The following is a 25,198-nucleotide window of genomic DNA, read 5'->3' on the forward strand; positions in this document are numbered from 1 at the left end:
TAACTGGTATGAGAGAGAACATGGTAGGTAATTGGTCTTGTTGCTGTTCATGCTCAAGGAACTTTCAGTATATATTCTATTATTGTGTTTCTTAGCTGTTGAGGGTAGATGGAGAAGGGCATTAAGCCTCCCCCTACCTGTTAAGGTATGATATCAAAATATGATACTCTATCCTGGCTTACAGAAAGATTCAGCAAATTTGCTAGTCTTTACATTATTAACATCATCTAACCCTTGTGTTTTTGGAAGGTGATCTGTTGGTCAAAACACGGAACTCTTGACTTCCTTCACACGCTACCTGATTTGTTTGTATGTCTTCTACATGTTCATTTTGTATATGTACATTCAGTAACTTTGTTCTTTCCACTCCAACATTTATGTGTACTCATTTCTTGATCATCATGTGCCAATCAGACTGGGGCAGAGACCAACCTTCCCTGCCATTTACACGGCATAAAACCCTCAATCTCACCAGTATGGCTACCAAAATTATAGGTTCACCTGAAACAAAGTGGATTGATACAACTTCTGGAATTTACAACTCAGACAAATCTTCAAATCTGTCAGTAACGACTGATTTCTCAGAAAGCCTCCAGCATTCTGTAAGTATTTTGAGAAGTGGGAGTATTTGTGTAGAGCAAAGTATCTGTAGGAAGTCTGTGTGGGTGGGGGAAAGGATTTATTTGAACAATTTTGATGCTACTTTAAAAACCATTAGTTGAATAACATAATTTATAGGAATGAGAGTAAAAATGTATTTTTGACAATCCTATGGCATTACTATTAATAGAATAATAGTTACATAATGGTAAAATCAAAAGATCCTGTACTGTTGTTTTACGGGTATTTCTTACCAATCTTCATCATTATGCCCATTCCTCAGATCTTTGTGGATATGAAGTAGTAATAATGTAAAATTATACACTGGAATTTGTTTCTGCTTTCTTTAGTCTTTACAGGTAAATTGTACACAATTACTATAGGAGGCATGTTTAGTTTCTTATGTAGGTGAATTTGATGGTTAGACTTAGATGTGTGGTTAAAAGATATTCAGTGACATTAATTGATGAAAAATAATTACACTCTAGGCATTTTCCTAAGTATCAGTTAAATTTAAAATTTCAAATAAATGCTTATATCGACTCCCTAGATATAGTTGTTGTTATCTAAGATACTCTTTTAGCCAGTAAGGAGTTCCTGCTACATTGTGTAAGAAATGCTTAAATGCTGAAGAATCTTATGTGCTTATGTTGCTTAGTCATAAATACAAGCTAAGTGAACTAATTATTTGGCATATCATGTTTCTTGGAAAAGGAATGACTGAATTTAAAGTCATCCATGCTTATCGATAGATGGTCATTAATCCTTCCACAAATATTAAAGAATAATGAAAATTTTTTTCTATTTATGTAAAAGGCTGTAAGAAATACATTAATATCCTGAAAAACTCACCTTATTAAGATATTTTCACCAATGGGATATGCATCATTTAAACGCAAAGTCCAGTTGAGGAAATAGATGCTAACTGGCATTTTATCCTTTCCAGAATACTGAATCCAAGGAAATAAATGGAATTCGTGATGAAAGTAATACTTTTGAATCAAAAGGTAAACATCACCATTGTAACTATATTTATAATATAGAAGTGCTAGCATTCAAGTTTTGCTATTATAAAAATTAATGTCAGAATAGAGGCAAAGAAAAACTGATCCCAATGCAAGTTGAAACTAAAAGGTTAGCACGCAGATCCAGTTGCAGCCAGGTGGAAAGGCATTCAGTTCCAGGGTTTGAATAGTTCAGGAACTGCAAACAACGCTTTGGCAGCATGCCCAGGAGCTTTGAGTGCCTGTGTGTCTAAGCCAAATAAGAAAGACTGGTTTCCCGAGGCCATTAGCCTTCTTGCAATGGTATGTTGGCAGAGGGAATCTTCGTTAAATCTGAAACGATGAATGAAGTTTCCTGCTCCCCTTTATTGTGGTGAAAAGGACAAGTTCATAGGCAGCTAGTCTTAGTAGAGCAATGGCAATAACAGTTATTAGCGAAAAGTACCCATTTGTAATGACAAGGCAGGCGTAGTATCTAGGGAGATCTTGTTTTAGGGAGTTAGTTACTGCTCTCTTCCTCCTTCTGTCTGTTCATAAGTAATTGTCACCACATACTATGTGCTATTCCTTAAGCATACAAAATAAGTAAGAAAGATCTGGTTCACATAGGCAGGGAGAGAGAGAGACCCAAAGGAGATAAAACTCCTTTTACCATGAAGCTAAGCTCTGGTCGGTCTGGGTCTTCATAGCAGTTTGATGGCTTTGTACCTGCATTTGCCAGTTCATAATGGTCAAAGCCAAACCGAGTTTGTAAATTTCCCTTTATTGATGACTTATTTGGGTGTTAAATTTCTGATGGTTACAAGTGACTGTGTTTTAATTGTCTGATACTGCATTCTTAATCAAAGAAGTTTTGTAAGCAAACCTAACATTTTTTTTAAGTTTATTTATTTTGAGAGACATAGAGAGGGTGCGTGCACACACGTGCAAGCCAGCACGAGTGTGGGAGGGGCAGAGAGGGAGAGAGAATCCCAAGTAGGCTCTGCGCTGCGTGGACACGGGGCTCCATGCCACGAACCGTGAGATCATGATTTCAGCTGAAATCGGGAATCGGATGCTTAACCAACAGAACCACCCAGGTGCCCCTAACCTGACTTATTTTTGATTTATGATGTTAAATCCAAGATCCCCAGGTCCTATTCTACCAGTTATTCAGGCAGAGCAATCAGATAATAAGACACTGAACTTGTCATTAGTGACTGGCACTGTATGCTGGCCTGTCATTTGAGGGGTTTGTTAAGAGAAGTAAGCACCAACTAGTGTCAAGTAATAATTTCATTTACATTTTATGAATAAACAGAAGTGTAATAATCATTTGCCATAACCTTGCAACAGATCTGTAGAAGTCAGAATGTTTCTTTTTTTCCCTCTCTCTCTCTCTCTCTCTTTTTTTTTACTGGACTGAACTCCACTTACTTGAAGTTAGTGGATGTTACTAGGGCAAAATAGAAGAATATTTTAATTTGGGCATTTGTTTTTATTTCGTCTTTCTCTGGGTATTAATTTATTTTCTTGTCTTCCTCCCCACTATTTTTCAGTTCATTTTTTACTTAATACTGTGAAAACTCTTAGTTGCAAACAATTCTCCTTGGACTTCTAGACTTTGGATTGATTAACCTAGCAAAACATATTAATGTTCATTTCTCTAAAGCTGTGTGATCTAGCATGGGGCTTCTGTGAAACTATGATGCTATCTGCTAGAATTTATTAATGAAATAATTAGTTCCTCTACTAATCCGAATGTAGTATAGACTTCTAAAAGTATGTGTCTCTGTACATTGAAATAATCCATATCTTCTATGGCCATCAGTTTTGTCATTTTAAAACTAGAGCTGCAGACATTAGTCAAATGTTTTCCAGTGGTGAGAGATTAAAATGAATGACATGGTATTGATTTTTTTTTTTTGTATTTTTCAACTAGCATCTGAACCTATTTCTTTGAAAAACTTAAAAAGGCGATCACAATTTTTTGAACAAGGTAAACTACCAAACTAACAATTCATGCACTTTCATGGACTTGTTCCCATTCTCCACTCTTTCCTAGTTGTCTGTGGTGCTGGGCACTGAGCCTTTCAATTGGCTGTCATGACCAAGCAACATAACCCATTTCCATTCTTTTCCTAGGGTCGTCAGGCTTTTCTTACAGTTCATGGGTCTACCTCTGTGGTAATGGGTCTTTGCGTGTCTTTGTATACCTGTGAATTTTTTTTGGTTTTCTAATTAAAAGATTGAGATGCTGTTAAACACACACTTATTTCTTTCCACTGGGTGACAGTAAGAAACAAGGAACTTCACTTACGCCTTACTGCTTCCTACGAATTGCATACTATTAGATTACACCAACATACAATTGTTGAACATTTATAAAAACTCTAATTTTTGATTATGGACCGTGCTCTTAATAAAGAGCAGAGTTGTTTATTGGTATTGGGGTGATGGCTCTGGAGTGTTACTAGGAGTGCTCTGTGGATTCTAAAGCAAATCAAATGTAAATTTTGGTTGTACTTCCAACAACATGCATCTTGAGAATCACTGTGTTGGTGTAGTTGAGCAGCTCTGCCTTATGTGCTAATGCGTGTGGCATTTCTTACCCCTGTCACGTCTGTCTAACGCCGTGTCTCACGAATGCATTTCCAGCTGTGCTGTGCTATCAAGAACTTAAAAGTAATAGCCAACATTTGAGATGCAATGGCACAGAGAGTAGTGTGCTGTTGGTGTCTAAATGTTGTTGTTTCTTACTTTTAAGATAATCAAAAATCCTTTACACACTTGTCTTACAGTATACTTCCTGGACTCATGGATTTTTTTTTTTTTTTTTTTTTTAGATCTGCTAGCCTTCCTTTGGCAAATTAAGGTTTCTTTTTGACCATAAATAAGAATAGCTTATCAGCCATGCATGTGCAAGGTCTATTTGTGTCAGTATCCTTCTTGTTTTTGACATTTTTGTTAAATTCCTTTGTTTCTGTGGTAATTTAATTGAAACATTGTGATACTCCTAGCCCAAACTGGCTGAACTGAAACAATTCCTTTTCTTGCTCTGTTCTAATGTTCACTTACTTTTCTTCAACAGGCTATTTTAGGGAAGAACTTTTTGCTAAGTCTCAAAGCAGCTTTCTTAAAAAAAAAATGTGCGAGTGAATAAATTTACCAGACAGCTGAGGTTTCAGGAAAATTAAATAAATACTGTATGATAATGCATTTCATGAAATTTGCTTACTTGTTTATAATCCTTGTCCTACATACAGACCCACATTTATGTAGTCCTCCTACGAATAAAAAGAGTGATACTAGGCCCATAGCCTTACACATGAAGTTGAATATCTGTGCTTCAAATAATAGGAGAGGGAAGGGAAAGATTTCTTGAACATGTTTTTGTGGGGTCTTATTTAAGGAAAGTTGCTTATTAGCAAGGAGACCTGGAAAATGTGATTGGGAGCTGTCACATCGTAATTGAACAGTGGCAAGTAAAATTTTTGATTTGTAGATGTTGTAACACTTGAAATTCTTTTTTTTCCCCCTATTAGGCTGAGCTATGAGATACTACCAAGTCTATTCATAAAAGAACCCCGAAACCTCTTTAGAACACACCATCAGTCCAGCTCTAGAAACAGGAGCTAGGGTTCACCTTTGGCATCCACAGTTTGTCTCTCTCTCTCTCTCTCTCTCTCTCTCTTTAAATGACTTTGACTTTGGGAGGTAAAAAACAAGCAGATGAAATTAAAGAGAAAAACTAAGATACTGCTGTGGTTTAAAACAAATCGTTGGTGTCCCTTAGTATACTGGCATACAAATAGCTGGTAAGACTTTCTGAAAAGAATTATTTCACAGAAATGAAAAAACTTATTGTCTTTTTTCCTTTCCCACATGCTGCAATACAGGAAGCTCCGATTCTGTGGTTCCTGATGTAAGTAGTGTTCATTTGTTTTTGGAATAAATAAGGTGACCTTGGTGGGACCGAATTAGCACCGAGTAGCATTGCTTATTTTCAGTTGCATAAGAATTTATCAAGGAGCAGTCTTTCCAAGTTGGAAAGACCTATTTTGAGATGAAAAGCCAAGCCTCCTCTGGTACTGCTTAGGCAAAGGGTGGTATGAATAATTCATGTTAGCGAGAGTGCTTCAGTAGACGACTCAATGATGTCACATGTTCTTCCTTGTTTGCACATCTTCTCTTCTGACTGGTTAGCTTCCAGTTCCAACCCTCAGTGCCCCGAGTCGCTGGGCATGGGATCAAGAGGAGGAGCGGAAGCGGCAGGAGCGGTGGCAGAAGGAGCAGGACCGCCTTCTGCAGGTAGAGCAGAAATATATGGGCTCCCAGGAACTGGTCCCTGTCAACCAGCATTGTGAAGCAAATTAAAAAAAAAAAAAAAGTTAAAAGCTAATAACCTCATAATTAACAAATCTTTTGATAGGTAGCCCATCTTGTGTTAATTACATTTCTATTTTGAAACTTTCCCAGCCCTCTTTTTAAATAATTATTTACCCCGTGTATGTTTTAGAATGAGGCACTACAGTTTTGTGGAATTCTTACATGTGGGAAGTGTATGGGTTGTAAGGACTTAACACCCTTTACGCTGTGTGCTTATTCTGTTGCAGAGAAATCCAGCCCCCTTGCTAGCAAGGGGCTCTAATCAATTACAGCTGTGGTAGAGGGTGGCTATAGATTCAATTCTGAGTATCTACCCTTCCCTCAGACTGTGTTTTAATTTGATATAAGCTATTTGTTTAAGTTTATTTATCTCGAGGGGAGAGAGAGAGACAGAGGGAGAATCCCGAGTAGAATCCATGCTGTCAGCACAGAGCCCGACGTGGGGCTCGATCCCACAAACCATGAGATCATGAGCTGAGCCAAAATCTAGAGTCAGACGCTTACCCAACTGAGCCATCCAGACACCCCAATGTAATAAGCTATTTTGTACTTTAGGGATGGAAGTCCTATTGGTTAAAATAATATCACTGCCTTTAAAGATTGAGATGAATGGTAGAGCTAGAAAAAAATGCTAGTAAAACAGATTCTGTTTAACATCATTAACCTGTTAATTAACTAATTAACTAACATGCTGTCTCTTCTTATAGGAAAAATATCAACGTGAGCAGGAGAAACTCAGGGAAGAGTGGCAAAGGGCTAAGCAGGAAGCTGAGAGAGAGAATTACAAGTACTTGAATGAGGTAGTGTTGGAGTATTCTGTGTTCTCTGTCTTGGTGAAATTAGCTGAAAAACGGAGGATACTATATTTCACCTGGCTTTGGCCACATATTCACTTAACACAAGCTCTTTGGAAAATACAGTGAGCTTTGATTTGTCAGAATTTTGCTTTGATGTTTCAGCCTTTCTCTTAGTTTCTCTAGAGTATCATTAAATAATTGTGTTAATCAACTCTAACTGCACCTTTGTCTTCTTCTGTCTCTGTCACCCATGTGTGGCTTTGTTGGCAGTGAAACTTTTACCATCATTCCAAGTGGAATTCCAGGCCAACTGCAATAAAGTCTCTAAAACTGACTATAGATCTGTCTTTATGACATCATAGAAAGACACAGATTTGGACGGGTTTCTTGTTCTCCCTGGTCACCTAGGAGCTGATGGTCCTGAACTCAAACAGCATTTCTCTGACTGCACGGGAGCCTGCCGTTGCCAGCTGGGAAGCCACCTGGGGCGAGGGGTCCAAGTCCTCCGACCGGGAAGGAACCCGAGCAGGAGAAGAGGAGAGGAGCCAGCAGCAAAAGGAGGGTGCGGACGAGGACCAGAGAAAGAAGCTGCAGGAGCAACTAACTCTTGAGAAAGAGAGGACACCGGAGGAGCCACAGTATCAGGAAGGGCAGGAGCAGAAGAGGCATCCGGCGGAGGCCGAGGAGCACAAGCACCAGGCAGAGAGAGAGAGGGAAACTTCAGTCAGAATATACCAGTATAGAAGGTTTGTCCCACAGCCGAAGGGCACTGTCGTATTTTAAATTGGCTTGGCTTAGTTGTATCCGTTCCCCACTCCAGAGGCACTATGTTGATCCCTACCATCCATTCTCTACACAGGCAGCCCAGTGGAAACCCTTTACATTGTACACCTGATCCTGTCACCTTACTTCCCTGCTTACATCTATTCAGATGGCTCTCTGTTGTGTTAGAACACCACCCAAGTCCTCGTAGTAACCTAGAAGGCTTGCACGAGCTGGGTCTTGGCCCTGTGGTCTACGTAGCTTCCTACTACTCTTCGCCTCACTCTGTCTGTTCCAGACACACTGGCTTCCTTTTCCTTCCTTGAAACTCTCCGATGCATCCTGCCCCAGGACTTCTGCATTTCTCAGTCCCTGCGCTTGGAGACGTCTTCCCTCACGCATTTGTTTGTCTTACTCATTTTCTTTAAGTCTCTGCTCAAATGTCACCTTCTCAGACTTTCCGGAATACCTCATCTAAAATATGTGTCTTTTCCCCACCCCTTCTCCCGACATACCATGCTTTATGTTATGTGTTTGTGGCCTTCCTGCCCACTGAAACATAAGAATTACATTTAATACTTCTTTGTTTGTTTGCTTCTCTAGCCCAGCCCTAGAACAGTAGCAGGTATACATCTGTGGGATGAATAAATTGCAAAATATGCTATTAGTAGTTCTGCTTTCTGCAGTGCTTGATTGAAATACTTGTGTTTAGTATCCAGAGGCCGTCTCATAAAGAGGCTAGAATAACATTGTTTTGGTATCAATTCCTCAAGCTCAGGAAAGGCATTGAAGTCTGATAGTTTTACCATAAACTCCTCTATCTTTTTAGGCCAATTGATTCCTATGATCTACCAAAGAGAGAGGAAAAATCCCCAGGGTTGCTTCCTAGTGACAGGTATGTAGGACATCTCATTGTAATATGGTTGGAATAATTGGTTTAAATGAATATTTGAGGGCTTGCCTAGATGTTTTGTAGGACTACTTTAACTTTTTCTGTGTGTGTGGGGGGGGTGGGATACAAAGATCTTGCTGGTTGATCTTTGTACGGACTAGCTTTTGCTGTGTAACCAGCTACCCCTAAACTTAGTGATTTAACATGGTTTTGTGGGTATTTTGGGGCTGATTCTAACTGGCAGTTCTTCTAATTGATTGGGCTCCTCATACATCTGCTACTGGTTTACTAGGCAGCTCTGCTTTGGGGAGTTGGCTGACTGTCAGCTGGGATGGTGAGGACAACTAGGCCATGTGTCTTTCAAGACCCAGCAAGCCAGTGCAGTCTTACGTACGTGGTGGCTGAGCAGAGAGAGGGAAAGCGAAGAAGCATGCAAGGCTCCTTGCAGTCTAGGTTCTGAACGAGCCCGCCAACACTTCTGCCACATTCCATTACCTAAAGTCACAGGCCAGCCCGAGTTCACAGAAGAGAGAAAAACTCTACCTCTTTCCGCGTAGGAGGAGCCACAATGCGAGGGGAATGGACGCTGGGTAGAAGTGTGTTCATCTTCGGCAATCTATCTTAATTTTTGTTTTAAAGAGGTTACAAGCAATGGCCTAAGCTTACTCGAAGTCATGTGTGGACATCTGAAATGAGAATTGCGGCCTTCTCTTAGGCTGATTAGAACTACTGGTCAATTCCAGTAAATGTTATATATGTCTTAAAATTCCCTGAAGTGTTAAATTTAATGTTTGAAAGTAACTTTAAAATGCTTTGCAGTTCTGAAACCATTAAGGACTTCTGGATAGAACTCTGTCTATACATACCCAGTGTATGACCATTAATTTGTGTTTTCAGAGCTGACATTTCTTCTTTAGGAAGTTTGCCTTAGATATATGGAAAGAGTCATCTCTATGGGCAATGAGGATGACTGAGTAGGACTCCAAGTCGATAGGGAACATTAATATATAGGTAGTAATGGGCTGACATGAAGCTAGAAAATGTTTTAGCGATGGATGGCCTTATTTATAGTGAAGGTTTCTGGGTAATTGTGGATCATTAAAATGTGTATCTCTCTTTCTTAAAAATATGCATTTACTTATATATTTAAATAATCTTTATTTATGTGGCTTATTACCTTGAGAAAATAGATGGCAGAGGCAAAATCAGTAACTCCTGGAAATATAAAACACTGCTAGGCATTTGTGATGCAGCATGGGCTGAGAGGCATTAAGAGGTGTGGCTGGACACCTTGTAATAAAAGTATTTTCTATGTTAATACAAATGAAACCATCATGAAAGTTGCTAACAGTTGTGATACATTATTATGTCCTACACATTATTATATGTTGTATATATGCACATGTATGCTCTATGCATACGTTATGTGTATGTATGATAACATATATTATTCGTTATTACCACTATCATTTGGAGTTCTTGTGCTTAAACAGTGAGAATGAGAACAGCATGGGTTGATACAGAAACCTAAATGTTGCCATTACAAAGTCAGGTAACTTCATAGGTTCCCTATGCCAGCACGGGTGAGTACCTCTTTGCACTGCCAAGATAGCATTGGTCAGTGGCTGTTTCGGAGTAAGTACCCTAGTGCCCAAAAAGTCAACTTCTTGACCCTTGGGCAGCATGAAGGAAGTGGGGGACAGTATGATGTTAGGTAATCTGATGACAGATGTCTGGTATAGCCTGTGAGATCGAGATCTGGAAGAGAATCAAAGTACACAGATTGGTCAAAAATCATAGGCTTAATCATCCTACAAACTGGAGAGGATCTTCACATTTATATCTGCTTCAAGCATCAAGCTGTTTTCTCATTTAGAGACATCGCTGTTTTCTGCTACCTTGTACAACATGAAAAATTCCTTAGTATGAAAATAAATGTTGCTCTCAACAGACATAGGAAATAAATCAACTGCTTTAAAAAGCAATCTTTTTGATGTTCTTACATCACAAATGTAAAAAAGATGTTCCTAATGAGACGTCTGTAACATGTTGTGTTTTGTTTTGTAGGAATAAATCCAGATCCACTACTGAACTGGATGATTACCCTACAAATAAAAATGGTAAATGTGAATTTTCCCCCCAAATTCCTCAGCACAGTTGCTTGTTTATGCTATCACACGCTATGATCGGTATTTTTAAAGTCAATATATTTCAGATTCATTAAGATTACATAATTAAAATACCAAGTATTTTTAGCATTTGTGTATAAAAACAAAACTATCTTGTGGTTATTTTGGCTTTACTTTATAATGGAGGGGGTACTGGGAGATTAAAATGGTTTTAAATAGCTAATGAAATATGGGCATTTTTTCAGTGCTGCTGATGGTTTTGTATAGATTTCATCTTGCAGCCAAGGAAATGGGACAGAAAAGTTTTCTGCAGAATACCAGGGGACTTAAAAATTGTTTATAAACTTGAAATTGTACATTTAAGTGCCAAGTGTCCCAAAGTCCGAAATGATAATCATTTCACTAACTTGGCAAAAATGAGCTGGAACCTGATATTATTAGTATAAAGTGTGCTTTTAGAAATGCATGTGGGGCGCCTGGGTGGCTCAGTCAGTTGAGCATCTGACTTCGGCTCAGGTCATGATCTCATTGTTTGTGGGTTTGAGCCCTGTGTCAGGCTCTGTGCTGACAGCTCAGAGTTTGCTTCAGATTCTGTCTCCTTCTCTCTCTGCCCCTCCCCCTTTCATGCTCTTGCTCTCTCTCTCTCTCTCTCAAAAAGAAATAAACATTAAAAAATTAACTAAAAAATTAATAAAAGGAATGCATGTGACTGAAATTATATAACTAAGCGGGGGTGGGGGGAACCCCAAGCATAAAGCATCATTTTAGAACAGGGTTTGTATATCAGTCTTTGGGTAAGCAGGGTGTTGGCCGGTTATATGAATGAATCGAAGGTCCAGGTGAGGATTGAGATGAATTTGGTGGACATGCCCACTGATGGATAGCTGCTTCCAACTCCAGCCTGCTGCGGCATTGTGGGAGAATGCAAGCCTGTGAGGGCCAACTGTTTCTGTTGTAAAAGAGAAGTTAATGAAAATCCACATTTTTAAAAAAATCTTTTAAGTGCTGACAAGGATAAACAAAATTAAAAACGCTCTGTGAGCCAAACAACACATCTATAGCCCTAATTGGTCTAGTTTGTAACCTCTGGTTAAAGCTCATAGAATTTAGTTTGTTAGGTTCTATGATCACCTCCTTCTCCTTAACACATAGGACCTTCCATTATCTGGTCCTAGTGTAAATTTCCAGCTGTTATGCTGTCTTTCCTGGGTGGAAAGACCCGTGAGCCTGGGTGGCTCAGTCAGTTAAGAGTCTGACTTTGGCTCAGGTCATGGTCTCACGGGTTTGTGGGTTCGAGCCCCACGTCAGGCTCTGTGCTAACAACTCAGAGCCTGGAGCCTGCTTCGGATCTGTGCCTCCTATTTCTGCCCCTCCGTTTCTCTCTCTCTCTCTCTCTCTTTCAAAAATAAAAAATAAAAAATAAAAAACCTGACCAAATTGATAAGCTGTATGCATACACAAATGTAAATGTAGGTATGTATGAGAAAACTTTGGCCTTTTTCACTGCTCACTAATGCAGAGAGGCGCCATGAATTTTGAAAAAAAATGACAACAGCAGTAAATGTGGAGAGTGAAAGGAAACAAATCCTGAGATGAAATTTCCTAATCCCAAGTTGAAAGGGGGAAAATACTTCAAAGTTATGGATGTTTTACCCAAATCAGAAATTAATCAGCTTATCCAATGAGACAAAGCCTTCAGGATAAAACCTCACTTAATTGTCATTCATATATTCAGCATCCAAATTCTGGCTTTGTCAGTTTCTTAGAGGACAAACAAATCTGATAACATTCCTCGGTTAGCATTTGGGTTACTTGACTATTTTTCAATTTCACAAAAGCTATTTCAGTGATAGAATGTGCTCTTATTCCTACAATTTGGTCATGACTTATTCTAGAACTTACACTCAGGAAGACTTGAGTCATGTCAGCTGGAGATGCAGGCATATATATCTTCCTCCCCCCCGGAGAGAGTGTATGTTTTTTGAAACCGTGTCACAGCAAGCTTTCGACGAGCATGTGTTTGATTGATTTAATTTCATGAGGAAAGAGAAGCGGAAGAGAAAGTACTTCTAGATGATCATTTTGAAGCTTACTAGCACTGAAATCAATGCTGGTTGTTTCCTTTTTGGGAAGCCTGCTTAAGTCTTTCTGGGTGCACCTGTGACGTGCCTCTGGGTGTGGAACTGGAATTCGCAGGAATAGTGGACTTAACTTCTGTGTTCCCATGCAGCAGTCTTATTGAGAATTGATGTTAGCATATGTGCACAATGTCATATTTTTTGCTACATTGTATTTGGAAATTTATCCACTATCCAACCTCCTTTTTTTTTTTTTTAAATAATAGCTAATCCTGCAGTTTTTGATATGTTTTTAATTTAGGAAGCAGTAAATATTTAGACCGAATTGGGAGCACTAGCTCATCACAGAGGAGCTCCAAGAAGGAACAGGTGCCGTCAGAAGCAGAGTTAGAGAGACAGCAAATCCTTCAAGAAATGAGGAAGAGAACATCTCTTCACAATGACAACAGCTGGATCCGACAGCGCAGTTCCAGTGTCAACAAGGAGCCCATTTGTCTGCCTGGGATTATGAGAAGGTGCGAGAGTTTTTAGGAGTTAATTCCTCTTTTGTACTGTGAGGCAGATATTTAATTTCTGGACAGGTGGGTGACTTTGGACAGGAGAGTTGTCGTAATATTTTTTCTTATCTAAAATTCAGTGGAGAAAGGGCAGCACAGTGAATGTGACTGGGCACATGTTCGAACACTTATTTGAGGGCCAGACACATGCCAGTTACTTTGTCTACCTCATCTGACTTCCTCTGGGGAAAATGTTTTGAGGCAAGGATGGTGATTCTGTTCTTCCATATAAAGAAACTGTGGCTCAAGCCGGGAGTACACTTGGACAAAAACACGTGGCTAACAGGTTGCAAAGGTGGATGTGAAATTCTGAAGTAATGATTCAGTCGCTTAAAAAATTTATGCTGCTCTTTGTCCTTCCTTGGCTGCTGAACTGAGAAAATTAAGCCTGTTTGTTTATAATGAGCTAATGGTTCATTTGGAATCATAATAGTGTTTACACAGTGTGAAACCTAATTTTTATAACTTTAAGGAAAACATATAGATATAAATTAATTGAAAATGAGAAGATGAACATTTTGAAAGATGTTGATAAATGAATACTGAAGCTACTTTTATTAAGTATTTTGCCAGGTGACAAACTGAGGAAAATTTGGAACACGTTACAAGGGCTAATTATCTCACTATACAAGGAACTTTCATAAATCAATAAATAAACCGTGACAACTTTATAGGAGCATAGACAGGTGGTATGAACAGATAGTTCACAGAAAAAGAAAGTAAACATATAAAAGGTTAACGCTACTCCTAAGACAACAATGATGTATCTCCTTATAAGATTCGTAGAGGCTTAAATATTGACTAATTCAATCTAGTCTTAGCAGTGGTATAAGGAAACAGGAATTATTTCTCCCAGTTGAGTGGAAAGTTTTTCAGTATTTATTCAGCAGAAGCTTTTATGTCTGTACCCATGTGAGCCACCTAGTTTCTGGCACTTTATCTTCTGAATGTATTTGGATAAATATGCAAAAGAGAGACCAAAGGATATATACTTAAGTATTATTGGCAATAGGTAAAAAGAAAAGAATCAGAATATCTGTGAATAGGAGTGTACTTAGTTCTTGCTAAACAACTAATGGCACATTGATGAACCCCAGTTTTGAGATGGTATATGATACAGCAATGTCTCTTTCATTCTTTCAGAGTTGTGTAATATTCTACCTTATCACAATTCTTATCACAACTGACTGGGCAGCACTTTGGATGATGTTGGTTGGGGGCACTCGGACAGCCCTTTTGAGCTGGTGTTGGCAAAAAAAAAAGTTACTTTCTCTTTTGATAAAGGATGAGATAGTACATCATTTTGACTTTGTAGGCCACATCAGTGTCTGTCACATATTCTTTGTTGTTTTTTTTATGACTGTTTGAAAATAAAAAATATCCTTAGCTCATGATTTGTGCGTATCCTGATGGTGGGCTGTAATTTGCTGACCTCTGATGTAGTTGCTGCACTGAGAGCTCATCTGGATATAAAAAAATTGTATATAGTGTGTGAAAAATAAAAATTTTGACTATGTTTAGTCTAACACCTGATATATATAAGTGCCTAAAATGGTATTTTTTGGTTCAATTTTAAAAATTAAGATATGTCTATTCAGCTGAATATTTAAAGGAAGAATGTAGTAGTTTATTTTTAAAAAATTAATATTTTCCACTTTGGTGTTTTTTATTTTATCTAAGCACCAAGTAAATACAAATAAATGAAGATTAATTGAATATAAAACATCATGATTCTGATGAAAAGAAACTTTGGTTATTAGTGGCAACTTTATATGTAACGGGACTCGCTAGATTAATACCTACTTATAAAATACAGAAGGTAGATATTTTAGTGACTGTAATGATAGATTCTAGTTGAATGTATTATATAAGCTTAATTAACCCTTTCTGTGTTCAGAGGTGAATCTCTAGATAACCTGGATTCCCCAAGATCCAATTCTTGGAAACCATCCCCTTGGCTCAATCAGTCTTCAGGAGTCCATGCTTCCTCCTCCGTTCAAGACTTCAGTCGCCCACCACCTCAGCTGGTGTCCACGTCAAACCGTGCCTACATGCGGAATCCATCCTCCAGCGTTCCCCCTCCTTCCACTGGTTCTGTGAAGACCACCACCACGCCTTCTCCCACACCACGCAGCCATTCTCCTTCAGCATCACAGCTGGGCTCCCAGCTACGCAACAGGTGAGAACCCTAGTCTTGGGGTATTTTTTCATTAAAATTTCCCCAGAGTCTTGTCCAAGTTTTCTGGTGAAAACCAAAACCAAGCCTTTTGGAACCTGTCAAATTCAGCGTTCCTTTACCAAAATTAATTAAGGCTTTCTTAATAGCTTTCCATGCTGCCCTAAGAGCATTTACGGATGTCTTGTGAAGCCATTGGAGACCTTTGAAACATGTGCTTCATTGCCACTGTCCCGTTTGCTTGTGGTCTGTGCACACGTACTTGTGTAGTTCTCAACGTGGAAGCATAAAAATATACAGTAATTTGTAAATGCATTTGAAATTTATGAGTAAGAGCAGTATTGTAAATGTTTGACTTTTATTGAGACTATATGCAAACTCTTTTTTTAATAGGAACTGAGTGTAAAAGGAAAGCATTATAACCCAGCTCCATTGTCTGTGCAACTTTTAACAAGCTGGAGAAAAAATGTTAAGTAGTTAGATACTGCTTTTTTTGTTTTTGACTTTCAAACCATTGCTGGCTACTTACGTAGTTTGCCAATATTTTGTTCAGACTACAGAACCCAGTTCTGTAGGTTATGTGATGCAGGAACTGGTTCGAGTCGTAACCATAGACCTAGACTCAGCTTGTCTTCTGATGTGGAGTAAAACTCAGACATCAGCCTGTGTTGGGTTTTGAGGTTTGTTAGCCTCTGCACAGACCTAGTGCTTCAAGAAACCGTGTGTATACTCCGAAGGGAGCTCTAGGCATATAGTACTTTCCATTGCAATGAAATACTGAAAAGTAAAAACACGGTGATTAATATTGGAATTTTTTTTAGCTATCAAATGAGGGATTTGTTAAGAAGACATAGCCATCTAAAATAATGTTACTTGTTCCAGGATCTCTAAAGTGTGTATCATGGAGTTTTGAATTAAGAAGGGGTACGAATTTGTGGTAAATGTGGGGAGAGATGAAGGCTATGGAGTTGGAGGAAGGCAGAGGACAGAATGTGCACTTACTTATCTGAGAGCTCTGCCCTACAAGAGCAGATAGGAGACGGGCTGTTGACTTTTTTGCCCTGGAAATGTCTCTCTCAAGGAGGCAGCATGGGCAGTGATACACTGTCAGTGTCACTACTGTGCTGGTACGATGGGAGGCAATGGTAAGAAGTGACCTTTACCTTCCCACCTGGGACAGGAGAGACATACATCCAGGGGAGAGTAGAACCCCTCCTTACCTATGTAAATGGTAGCTGTCAGCCAACTGTCACCCAGAGGCATCCTGGAAGCCAGAGGCACCGTCCGGAACACTGGGACTTCTGTGTTAACTAGAATAGCAAGTGAGTGAGAAAGAGGCTGGGAAAACAAGGTTGAGATGGTAGAGGAGATGTGATCTAAGGACAGTAACGTCAGGAGGTACAGAATGGACGAATTACACTGAAATTGTTCATTTGTACAAATAGGTGTCAAGGGTTTCGGAACCACCATGGAGATCCTTCAGGGTACAACATAGCATACTTTGATTGTCTGGTGACCACTCTCCTCCCACAGATACATACTTTCTTAAGTAGTTATTAATGTTAATGCCAGAGTGTGATTTTAAGTAACCTTGATTTGAGCAGATGAAAGCCTCCCTTCCATTCTTGTTCCGCGTCTAGGTCAGTCAGTGGGAAGCGCATGTGCTCCTACTGTAATAACATTCTGGGCAAAGGAGCCGCCATGATCATCGAGTCCCTGGGTCTTTGTTATCATTTGCATTGTTTTAAGGTGAGACGGAGACAGACAGCCTGTAGGCCCGCAAAGCTTTGCTTGGAGAGCGCATGGCTTCTTTGCGCGCTGGGTGTGGATGTGTCACTAACAAAACTCCGTGCTACATGCGTCAGTCTGTGCTGCACTTTGAATCACAAATTGCCTGTTCTCAAATCTTAAACTAGTTTCAAAAATTAAGTCCAGAAACACTATGTACTACCAGCCTCCAATCTGGTAAGATTCTAGAAGTCAAATTTACAGCTTACAAATGCTTCATCTAACATGCTGTCATAGGCATACCTGAAGTAAAATTTACCAGTGTTATTAAGAGCATGGGGACATGCAATTCCAAGTGTCTGAAAGCTTAGCTTTACTAGGGAGAGTATGTGAAGAAGAACATTGTAAATATTTTTATAGCTACACCTGGTGGGTTTCTGCCCATAGGAACGAAGCCTGTAATTACTTTTTTTTTTCTTCAATATCTATCTTTAGGGACACATCTATGTGATTCTAGAATTTGCATTGGGCCAGAAAGAGACTTTGGTTCTTATTCCTGGAGTCTCGCAGACCACAGCTTGTGTAAGCCTGTGTATTGCTGGCTTGAGTGGTTCCTGGGCAGAACAGAACGAGTCAAAGTAATTAGTGTTTGAACATGTGGAACCGATATATGTTGCCTTGAAGTGAAAGTGCCGTGTCCAAACGCTTGCCAGGCTGGTGCGGTGGGGACACTAGGTGTTGCCCACCCCAGAGGAAAGTGCCAGAAACCCACTCCTCATTTACCTCACTAGTTCATGCAATGCCTTATCCTCTCACATTCCCCTACAAGAAACGAAGACTGAATTCTTTCAAGCTAATCAGCAAATCATTTTTACTCTTTTGGTATACTTAGAATGATAATTTTGACTCTTAAAATTGGACTTAAGAATTCTTTAATGTCTCATCTGGCAGGCTTGATTTTCATCTACTAATTATCTTTTGGGCTTTCCCCTCCCCCCCTTTGCTGAAATGTATTTAAGAGCTTAGAAGCTGCATTCTGCTCAATCTTGTCTTGTTTTTACCTAAGAGTGCCCCAAGACTTCCTGAGCTGACTGACTGTGGTGGTTCTTTCTCGTTCCTCAGTGCATTGCCTGTGAGTGTGACCTCGGAGGCTCCTCCTCAGGAGCTGAAGTCAGAATCAGAAACCACCAACTGTACTGCAATGACTGCTATCTCAGATACAAATGTAAGAGAGCAAATCAGGGAGAAAATTTCTTGTCTTCTAAGGAGACCACGGGTTCCCGTGCATTTCCCTGAACCTGCATCCACATTCCCCTCAACCTCCCTGCCTTAGATGCCAGGCTTTAGGAATCTTAGTGTGTCCCCCTCAAAGAGGCTGCGGTGAGTGGGTCAGTGCTCCAATGCCAGCCACACACTGGTGGGTCAGGGGTGGAGAGTGAGGAATTGGAAAGGGATGTATGGCTGAAGCAGGACAGCATTCTGTGCTGTCTGCTCAGTGTTTGGAGAAACTTCTAATGACTCGAAGATATCAACAAACCAAAACAGACAGCTAAAATGATCCTTCTGGGTAGACTGTAAGCTGTTTTTTGGCAAAGAGTTGGTCCCTCATCATTAGCTGATTCCTATTAGCTAACAGTGGGCTTTGATTATGTGATTCAGAACATGACCAACTTTAAAACTTATGGTTTAAAAAAGGTAATAAAGAATAGTCAGTTTATGCTTTGTTGCTATACAATCATATATCCATATATCCAATATTTTAAAAAGGAGAACGTTTATTCTGATTATATGGTGTTTCAGTGTCATTTTTGGAAAAATTGAGTTTTTTAAAAACTTCACATGCTGGTTTGTGTCTAAGCACGTTTTTGTTTGTGTGTTAATAAAACATAAGATAGCACAAATAGATTGCATATTGTTTATAGCCACATAAAGACAACTATTACTGCTGTTTATATTTTGAACCTTGATGCTGGTAACATGTGTTTCTTCCTTATTGTGAAAGGGTGTTACAAGTGGTATCAGCAAAACCATTTGCTTTTGAACTCTGAGGTATTTATATGGCCCTTTATGTGAAGAGTGCTTTGAAAATGGTTTCAGCTCAGTCAACTCTCTCTTATCTGTCAGCGGGTTGTGAACCTTCTCTCCCCAGCATCCCATCCTTTGGATGCGACCACTGAGGTTGGAGAGTGGCAAGGCTGGGCATGTAATGGCGGGAGTGTGTGTATGTGTGTGCGCTTTTCTCTCTTTAATCAAATTCCCAAGCCAAATATATTTGATCTTTGGAATCTTCAGGGGAAAATTGCCCATGCCTTTTCTCTCCTCCAGTACAAATAATAGAGAGTTGAGTGTAATTTCTATATTAGCAGTTTATTTTTATAAATAAAGAATTTTAGAAACGAGGCTGTGATTTGCCTAGCTTTACCCTAAGTGAGTGACAAGGTCACGCTTTCTACCTCACGGGGCCATTCTCTGAGTGATTACCACTATGTATCCCAGGCAGCGATACTCAAGTATTTCTCAGGCCTAAGTACTTTTCTTTTTTTCTCCTTGCCCGATCAGCTGGACGGCCAACCGCCATGTGATGTAAGCCTCCCTGCGAAAGCACTGTTGCAGATAGAAGAAGAGGTGGTTGCTGCTGATGTAGATCTATAAATACATGTTGGATTTCTTTTGTGCTCTTTTTTAAAAAGGATAACACTTTTTTTTTTTTTTTTTTTTTTTTTTTTTTTGCCTCTCTAGATTACATCAGAGCATTATAGTCTTGGTAGAACGTGTATTTTGTTGTTGTTGTTTATTTATAAGAAGGTAATTCTGTATGGGGGGAAAAGTGCAGTATTTACTTTTTGAAGTCAGCATCTTAAAAAGCACAAGGGAAAAATAAGAACTTCAAAATATTTTTGGCGCTGATAATGATCTAGTTTGACTTTCTAGTGGTGTTTTGAAGAGGGTTATTTTATTGTTTCTTTTTTAAAAAGGTTCTGAAACATTATTTGAAATAGTTAATATAAATATATGATTGCATTTGCTGTTTATTGTAATGTATACTAAATTAATACAGAACCGTATAGAAAATGTCACTAAAATCTACCCACAAATTTGCCTTCTGTATCCTTCTTTTCATCTATGTAATATTGTGCTTTTTTTTTTTTTAAGAAAAACTTTTAGCATACGTGACATTTTATTTGCTTGATGAAGAGATCTCTATTTTCTTCAGAATTGTCGCTAAGCAGTTCTCAATAGAAAGCTGCTGTTTTTCATTAATACAAAATCATCAGGGTTTGTATACCAAAAGTTCTCTCCAGGAACTAACAAGCCTTTCTGTTCATTGCATTTGTAAATAAACTTGCTGTTGCATTAAGGAATGGTTCTCCTTTTTCTTCTCTGTGTGTGTGTTTGTCTACCTCCCAAACCTTTTAATCCTATTTCAGTATGTGGCTTTTCTTGATATTTTTTTATTTAGCGTCTTTACTGAGATATAAACTAACATATAATCAATTTCATATATTTAAACTGTACGATATGACAAGTTAAATATGTGTGAATACCTATGAAATTATCACCATACTCTTGATGTTGTTTTATGTGGAAAACTTTCACTAGGAACTTTATTTTAGAGGGAAGGTTATTTCTGAATACAGTACACTTCCATAGTAAGAGGTGAAATGGATAGTACATTGTTGAATCATTTGGTTAAAATCTTCATTCTTCTGCTTCCCCGATGATAAAAGAAAATAGTGGTTTAGAAAAACCTTCATATGTTTTCAGTCATATGTGGATTTTGAGAAACTTAACAGAAGACCATGGGAGAAGAGAAGGAAAAAAGATAGTTACAGAGAGGGAAGCAAACCATTAGAAACTCCTAAATGCAGAGAACAAACTGAGGGTTGATCAGGGTGGAGAAGCCAGGGGTGGGAGGGGGAGGCAATGGGTGATGGGCATTGAGGAGGGCACTTGCTGGAATGAGCACCGGGTATTGTATGTAAGTGATGTATCACGGGAATCTACTCCTGAAGCCAAGAGCACACTGTATAGTATGTTACCTAACTTGACAATAAATTTTATATATTAAAAAAAATCTATGTAGAAAAAAACACATGTACTTTGTTTTAGAAATCTGGAATGGCAATGTAAGAATAGAAAACTAGCATGTTTTGAGCAAAAATATCAACTTGCATGAATCTTTTGTAACAAAGTAGAGTAGATAATTCTAGGGTATGAGAACTGTATTCGGAATAGGTTAGAAATAAGCTCTAATATGGGAGAAAATATAAAATTTAGTTTGCTCTTATTTTTTAGTACTTATTTTATTTAATCTAAAATAAAGAATGTGCTTCCTGGGGCGCCTGATTGGCTCAGTTGGTAGAGCATGATTCTTGATCTCAGAGTTGTAAGTTTAAGCCCCACGTTGGGTGTAGAGATTACTTAAAATCTTAAAAAAAATGTGCTTATTGATGAAAATTTATCAAATGCCTCAAAGCATAAATTTCTCAATTCCCAAACTCCAATGACAAGAGCTCTGTTTGGATTCATTCTGTATACATTTACCCTACATTCTTGGTTAACACTGGATTGTGAATTTTTCTGTGTTCTTAAAATCGTTTCTATTTATCTTTATTAATGGTTAATATTTAGTTGATGATTCTAATGGGCATATTTCTGTTGTTTCTAGTAAGCATTTTAATATATGTAATGATTACATATTTACATATAAATGTATTTCTTGCTTAAATCCTGTAATGGACTCTTTGATCATTTTCTTTTTTCTTTTTTTAAAGTTTATTTTGAGAGAAAGAGCACAGGGAGGGAGGAGCAGAGAGAGGGAGAGAGAGAATCCCAAGCAGGTTCTGTGTTGCCAGTGCAGAGTCCAGCATGGGGCTCTATCTTACCAACTGTGAGATCATGGCCTAAGCCAAGATCAAGAGTTGGTCACTTAACTGATTTAGCCATCCCAGTGCCCCCATTTTATCTCTTTATGTTGTCATAGATATGAATTTACTGACCCAGGATATAAGCGCATGCTTAAAATATGCATTTTAAGACTGTCACAATATATATTGCCAAAGTGTTTTCTGGAAAGATGCTACCAGCTTAGATCCCATGAGCAGCACATGGGCTTGTCCATTTCACTGCATGCTTGCCAAAATGAGTTTCTATTGCCTTGTTGTCTGCCTGACACGCAGTAGCCCTCAATATGTAGTAGCTGCAGAAATTAATAAACTGCTTCAATTTGTCATGTTAATTGTGCTGCTTCTTGCCTGTAGCACAAGCTTTAGTTCTTACATCATGATTTTAGTTTTCTGATCTGACATTTTTTCTGTTACTCCTTTTCATCTAAGTCTCTTGTGTTTTCATCTTTTTTTTTAACATTTATTTATTTTTGAGACAGAGAGAGACAGAGCATGAGCAAGGGAGGGTGAGAGAGAGAGGGAAACACAGAATCTGAAACAGGCTCCAGGCTTTGAGCTGTCAGCACAGAGCCCAACGCGGGGCTCGAACTCATGGACCGTGAGATCATGACCTGAGCCGAAGTTGGACGCTTAACTGACTGAGCCACCCAGGTGCCCCAGTCTTGTGTTTTCACCTTATCTGTTCACTTTTCATCTCATTATGTTCTCACGACTTTTTTCTCATGTTTCTCACATTATCTTGCTTAGTGATATCAATTTTGTTAGTATAAATTGTTAAGACAGTTTTCAGAGGTTTTCTTCTAAGACACTGGTTCTAGATACCTTTGTAGAAGCACATGAGTATGTGTTACTTCATCTAGGAACAAGGAAAGATTCAGTCATTCAGTATTTTTTAATTGTACTTTATGTCCCAGGTAGTTTTGGGCACTGTAGATAGAGCAACAAATCAATACAAAGTCTTGCTTCTGATTGGGCTTAGATTTCAAGTGGGGGGAGAGAAAGGATAAGTGCAGGAAAATGTAATTTATAATAAGGGCATCGAAAAACAAATGACCCAAGGTATAAGGAGGATCGACAAGTGTGAAAATGAGAGTTTGGCCATGCATTTTGTTTGTTTGCTTGTTTTTTGTTTTTTTGTTTTGTTTTGTTTTGTTTTGTTTTGTAAGGGTTGTCAGAGACTGCCTCTTTGACCTTTGAGCCAAGCCCTGAAGGAATGAGGGAGCAAACCTTACAGGTACTTGAGAGGAAAGCATTCCAGACATAGAGGAGAGCAAGTGCAAAAGTCTTGAGGTAGGAGAATACATGCTGTGTTCACGAAGCAACCATGGGGTTGGAACAGAATGAAAGGGTGGTAGGAGATGTGGAGAGGGAAGGCACAGGTCAGCGGGCTGTTATAGGACTTTGGACCTTACTTTGAATGAGACAAAGAGATGTCGGAGGGTTGAGCAGAGGAGTGAAATGAATTACGTTTTATAAGGACTACAGACCACTGTGTGAACTAGAGATTGGAGAAGGGCAAAGGTAAAAGCAGGGAGACGAGTTTGGATTCTATTGAAATGGTCCAAGCAGATGATGTTTTCTTCAACAGGGTAGGGGCAGGGGAGGGAAGGAGGAGTAGGCAGATTATATGGCGTGTGCATGGGTCTTGCAGGTGAAGCTGACAATTCGATGATGGACTGGATGGAACAGGAGAGAAAGGGAAGAGTCAAAGTCTATAGTATTGTCTTGAGGAACTGAAAAATGGAATCTTCATTTCTTGGAAGGGGTCAGGTTGTGGGTAAAGCACATTTGTGGTAGTGGGGCAGGGAGATCAGAGGTTTGGTTTTTAAACAGGGTAAAGGTTGAACAGTCTATAGATCATGAAATGACAGTGTCGAGTAAGCAGCTGGCTAGGCATGTCTGGAGTTCAAGGGTTCAGAGATGAATGTAGAGCCCATCAGTATATAGCTAAAACTAAAGCCAAGAACCAGGAAGACTCATCTGGATTCTGAGTAAATAGAGAAGGTGTCCAAGGACAGCACTAACTTCGGAAAGGAAAGTAGGATGAAAGTTTGTTGTATTCAAGAATGTAAACTTGGCATTTTACCTAATTTTCATTTATATCACAGGGTGAGAACTAGCCAAACAAATTAGAAACTATCTGGATTCCAATGAAGAGAAACAGAATAATAAGCACTGCCAGTTAGAATTGAGGGATGTGTCTAAAAGGGTATGTCAGGGTTGGGATTCAACTTGTTTTATTTAGCACCCTAACATACATCCCTGCAATCTGAAAGAGGGATTAAAGGCATGCTAACGCAAGTCCCAGTTCATACCAGTAAAAATGGCATTAAAAAAACCCTAATTTGTGTTTAAAATTCATGTGTATGGGACAGGAAAAACCAACTTCCAGATTCTTGTCATAAAACACATAGGTGCTGGGAGTATATTTGATGAAGACAAAGCAATCCTTATTCTCGTATGGAGGAGACAGGCACACCTCCACAAGATTCTAGTACATGGTATAAGAGGCCAGGGAAATAGAGTGTGTGAGAATCCGTGTGTCCTTTACACTAAGGGAGTAGAAGTGACTTCACTGCAGAGTTGCTATTTGAACAGCATCTTTAAGAGCAGATACAACCTTGGCAGATCTTGTAGATGGGACAAAATACCCCTTGAGTTGAGATCAAACTCCCAGAATTTGTTCCCTTACTTTGTTTTCCCAACAAAACCATATGCCGTTTGGTATGTTTTGCAGAGGAATGGGAATATTCCTCGGTAGTCTGTTTGTGGTAGTGTATCCATGAAGCCATGAGGATCTTCCCAGGTAGGGAGACTACAAAAAGGAATAAGGTGAGAGATCATGACTCCAAAACCTGAAGTGAAAAAATAGCTCTGGGACCTCAAGCTTGGAGAGTGTAGAGACTGATTCTGTTGTGAGAGAGTTCTGTTTTAGACTTAACTGTAAACTTGACATATGAGAAGGGTCTGAAGGTAGCTGGGTTTAAATAGAAAAAAATGGTGGGGCATCTGGGTGACTCAGTTGGTTAAGTGTCCAACTCTTGATTTCGGCTCAGGACATGATCTCACGGTTCATGAGTTTGAGGCCTGTGTTGAGCTCTGCACTTATTTGCCTATATTTGAACCAAGCGTAATCCCATATTTTGGTAATCAGGACCCCGTTAAGTGGAGTCCAACTTCCAAATCATGCTATTGCTAAT

The 25,198-nt window shown here is 39.1% G+C and overlaps 1 protein-coding gene and 1 long non-coding RNA gene across 11 annotated transcripts in view; one reads left to right on the plus strand and one right to left on the minus strand.

Annotated features, from left to right (window-relative positions):
- LMO7 (LIM domain 7) overlaps positions 1 to 20,453 on the plus strand; it is a 191,946-nt gene extending 171,493 nt beyond the window's left edge. For 2 of the 10 annotated variants that reach the window (XM_015543653.2, XM_015543654.2), the window contains 14 exons: positions 415 to 602; positions 1,547 to 1,607; positions 3,526 to 3,582; positions 5,483 to 5,508; positions 5,790 to 5,894; positions 6,680 to 6,772; positions 7,178 to 7,515; positions 8,361 to 8,426; positions 10,491 to 10,543; positions 12,932 to 13,145; positions 15,085 to 15,366; positions 17,004 to 17,112; positions 18,214 to 18,316; positions 19,651 to 20,453. In XM_015543653.2, the coding sequence (XP_015399139.2) occupies positions 415 to 602; positions 1,547 to 1,607; positions 3,526 to 3,582; positions 5,483 to 5,508; positions 5,790 to 5,894; positions 6,680 to 6,772; positions 7,178 to 7,515; positions 8,361 to 8,426; positions 10,491 to 10,543; positions 12,932 to 13,145; positions 15,085 to 15,366; positions 17,004 to 17,112; positions 18,214 to 18,316; positions 19,651 to 19,673 (1,718 nt within the window). In that variant the 3' untranslated portion in view covers positions 19,674 to 20,453. The remainder of the gene's footprint in view (positions 1 to 414; positions 603 to 1,546; positions 1,608 to 3,525; positions 3,583 to 5,482; positions 5,509 to 5,789; positions 5,895 to 6,679; positions 6,773 to 7,177; positions 7,516 to 8,360; positions 8,427 to 10,490; positions 10,544 to 12,931; positions 13,146 to 15,084; positions 15,367 to 17,003; positions 17,113 to 18,213; positions 18,317 to 19,650) is intronic. The other 8 variants (XM_015543656.2, XM_015543652.2, XM_042978397.1 and 5 more) reach the window with 6 other exon arrangements.
- On the minus strand, positions 5,349 to 7,074 carry LOC122236611. Its single transcript, XR_006214698.1, has 2 exons — positions 6,993 to 7,074; positions 5,349 to 5,931 (listed from the first exon to the last, which is right to left on the minus strand). It is a non-coding gene; the product is annotated as an uncharacterized LOC122236611 (long non-coding RNA).
- Positions 20,454 to 25,198: the final 4,745 nt, after the last annotated feature.

This window comes from Panthera tigris, chromosome A1 (assembly GCF_018350195.1).
Source record: "Panthera tigris isolate Pti1 chromosome A1, P.tigris_Pti1_mat1.1, whole genome shotgun sequence".
In the NCBI taxonomy this organism is placed as follows: Eukaryota; Metazoa; Chordata; class Mammalia; order Carnivora; family Felidae; genus Panthera; species Panthera tigris.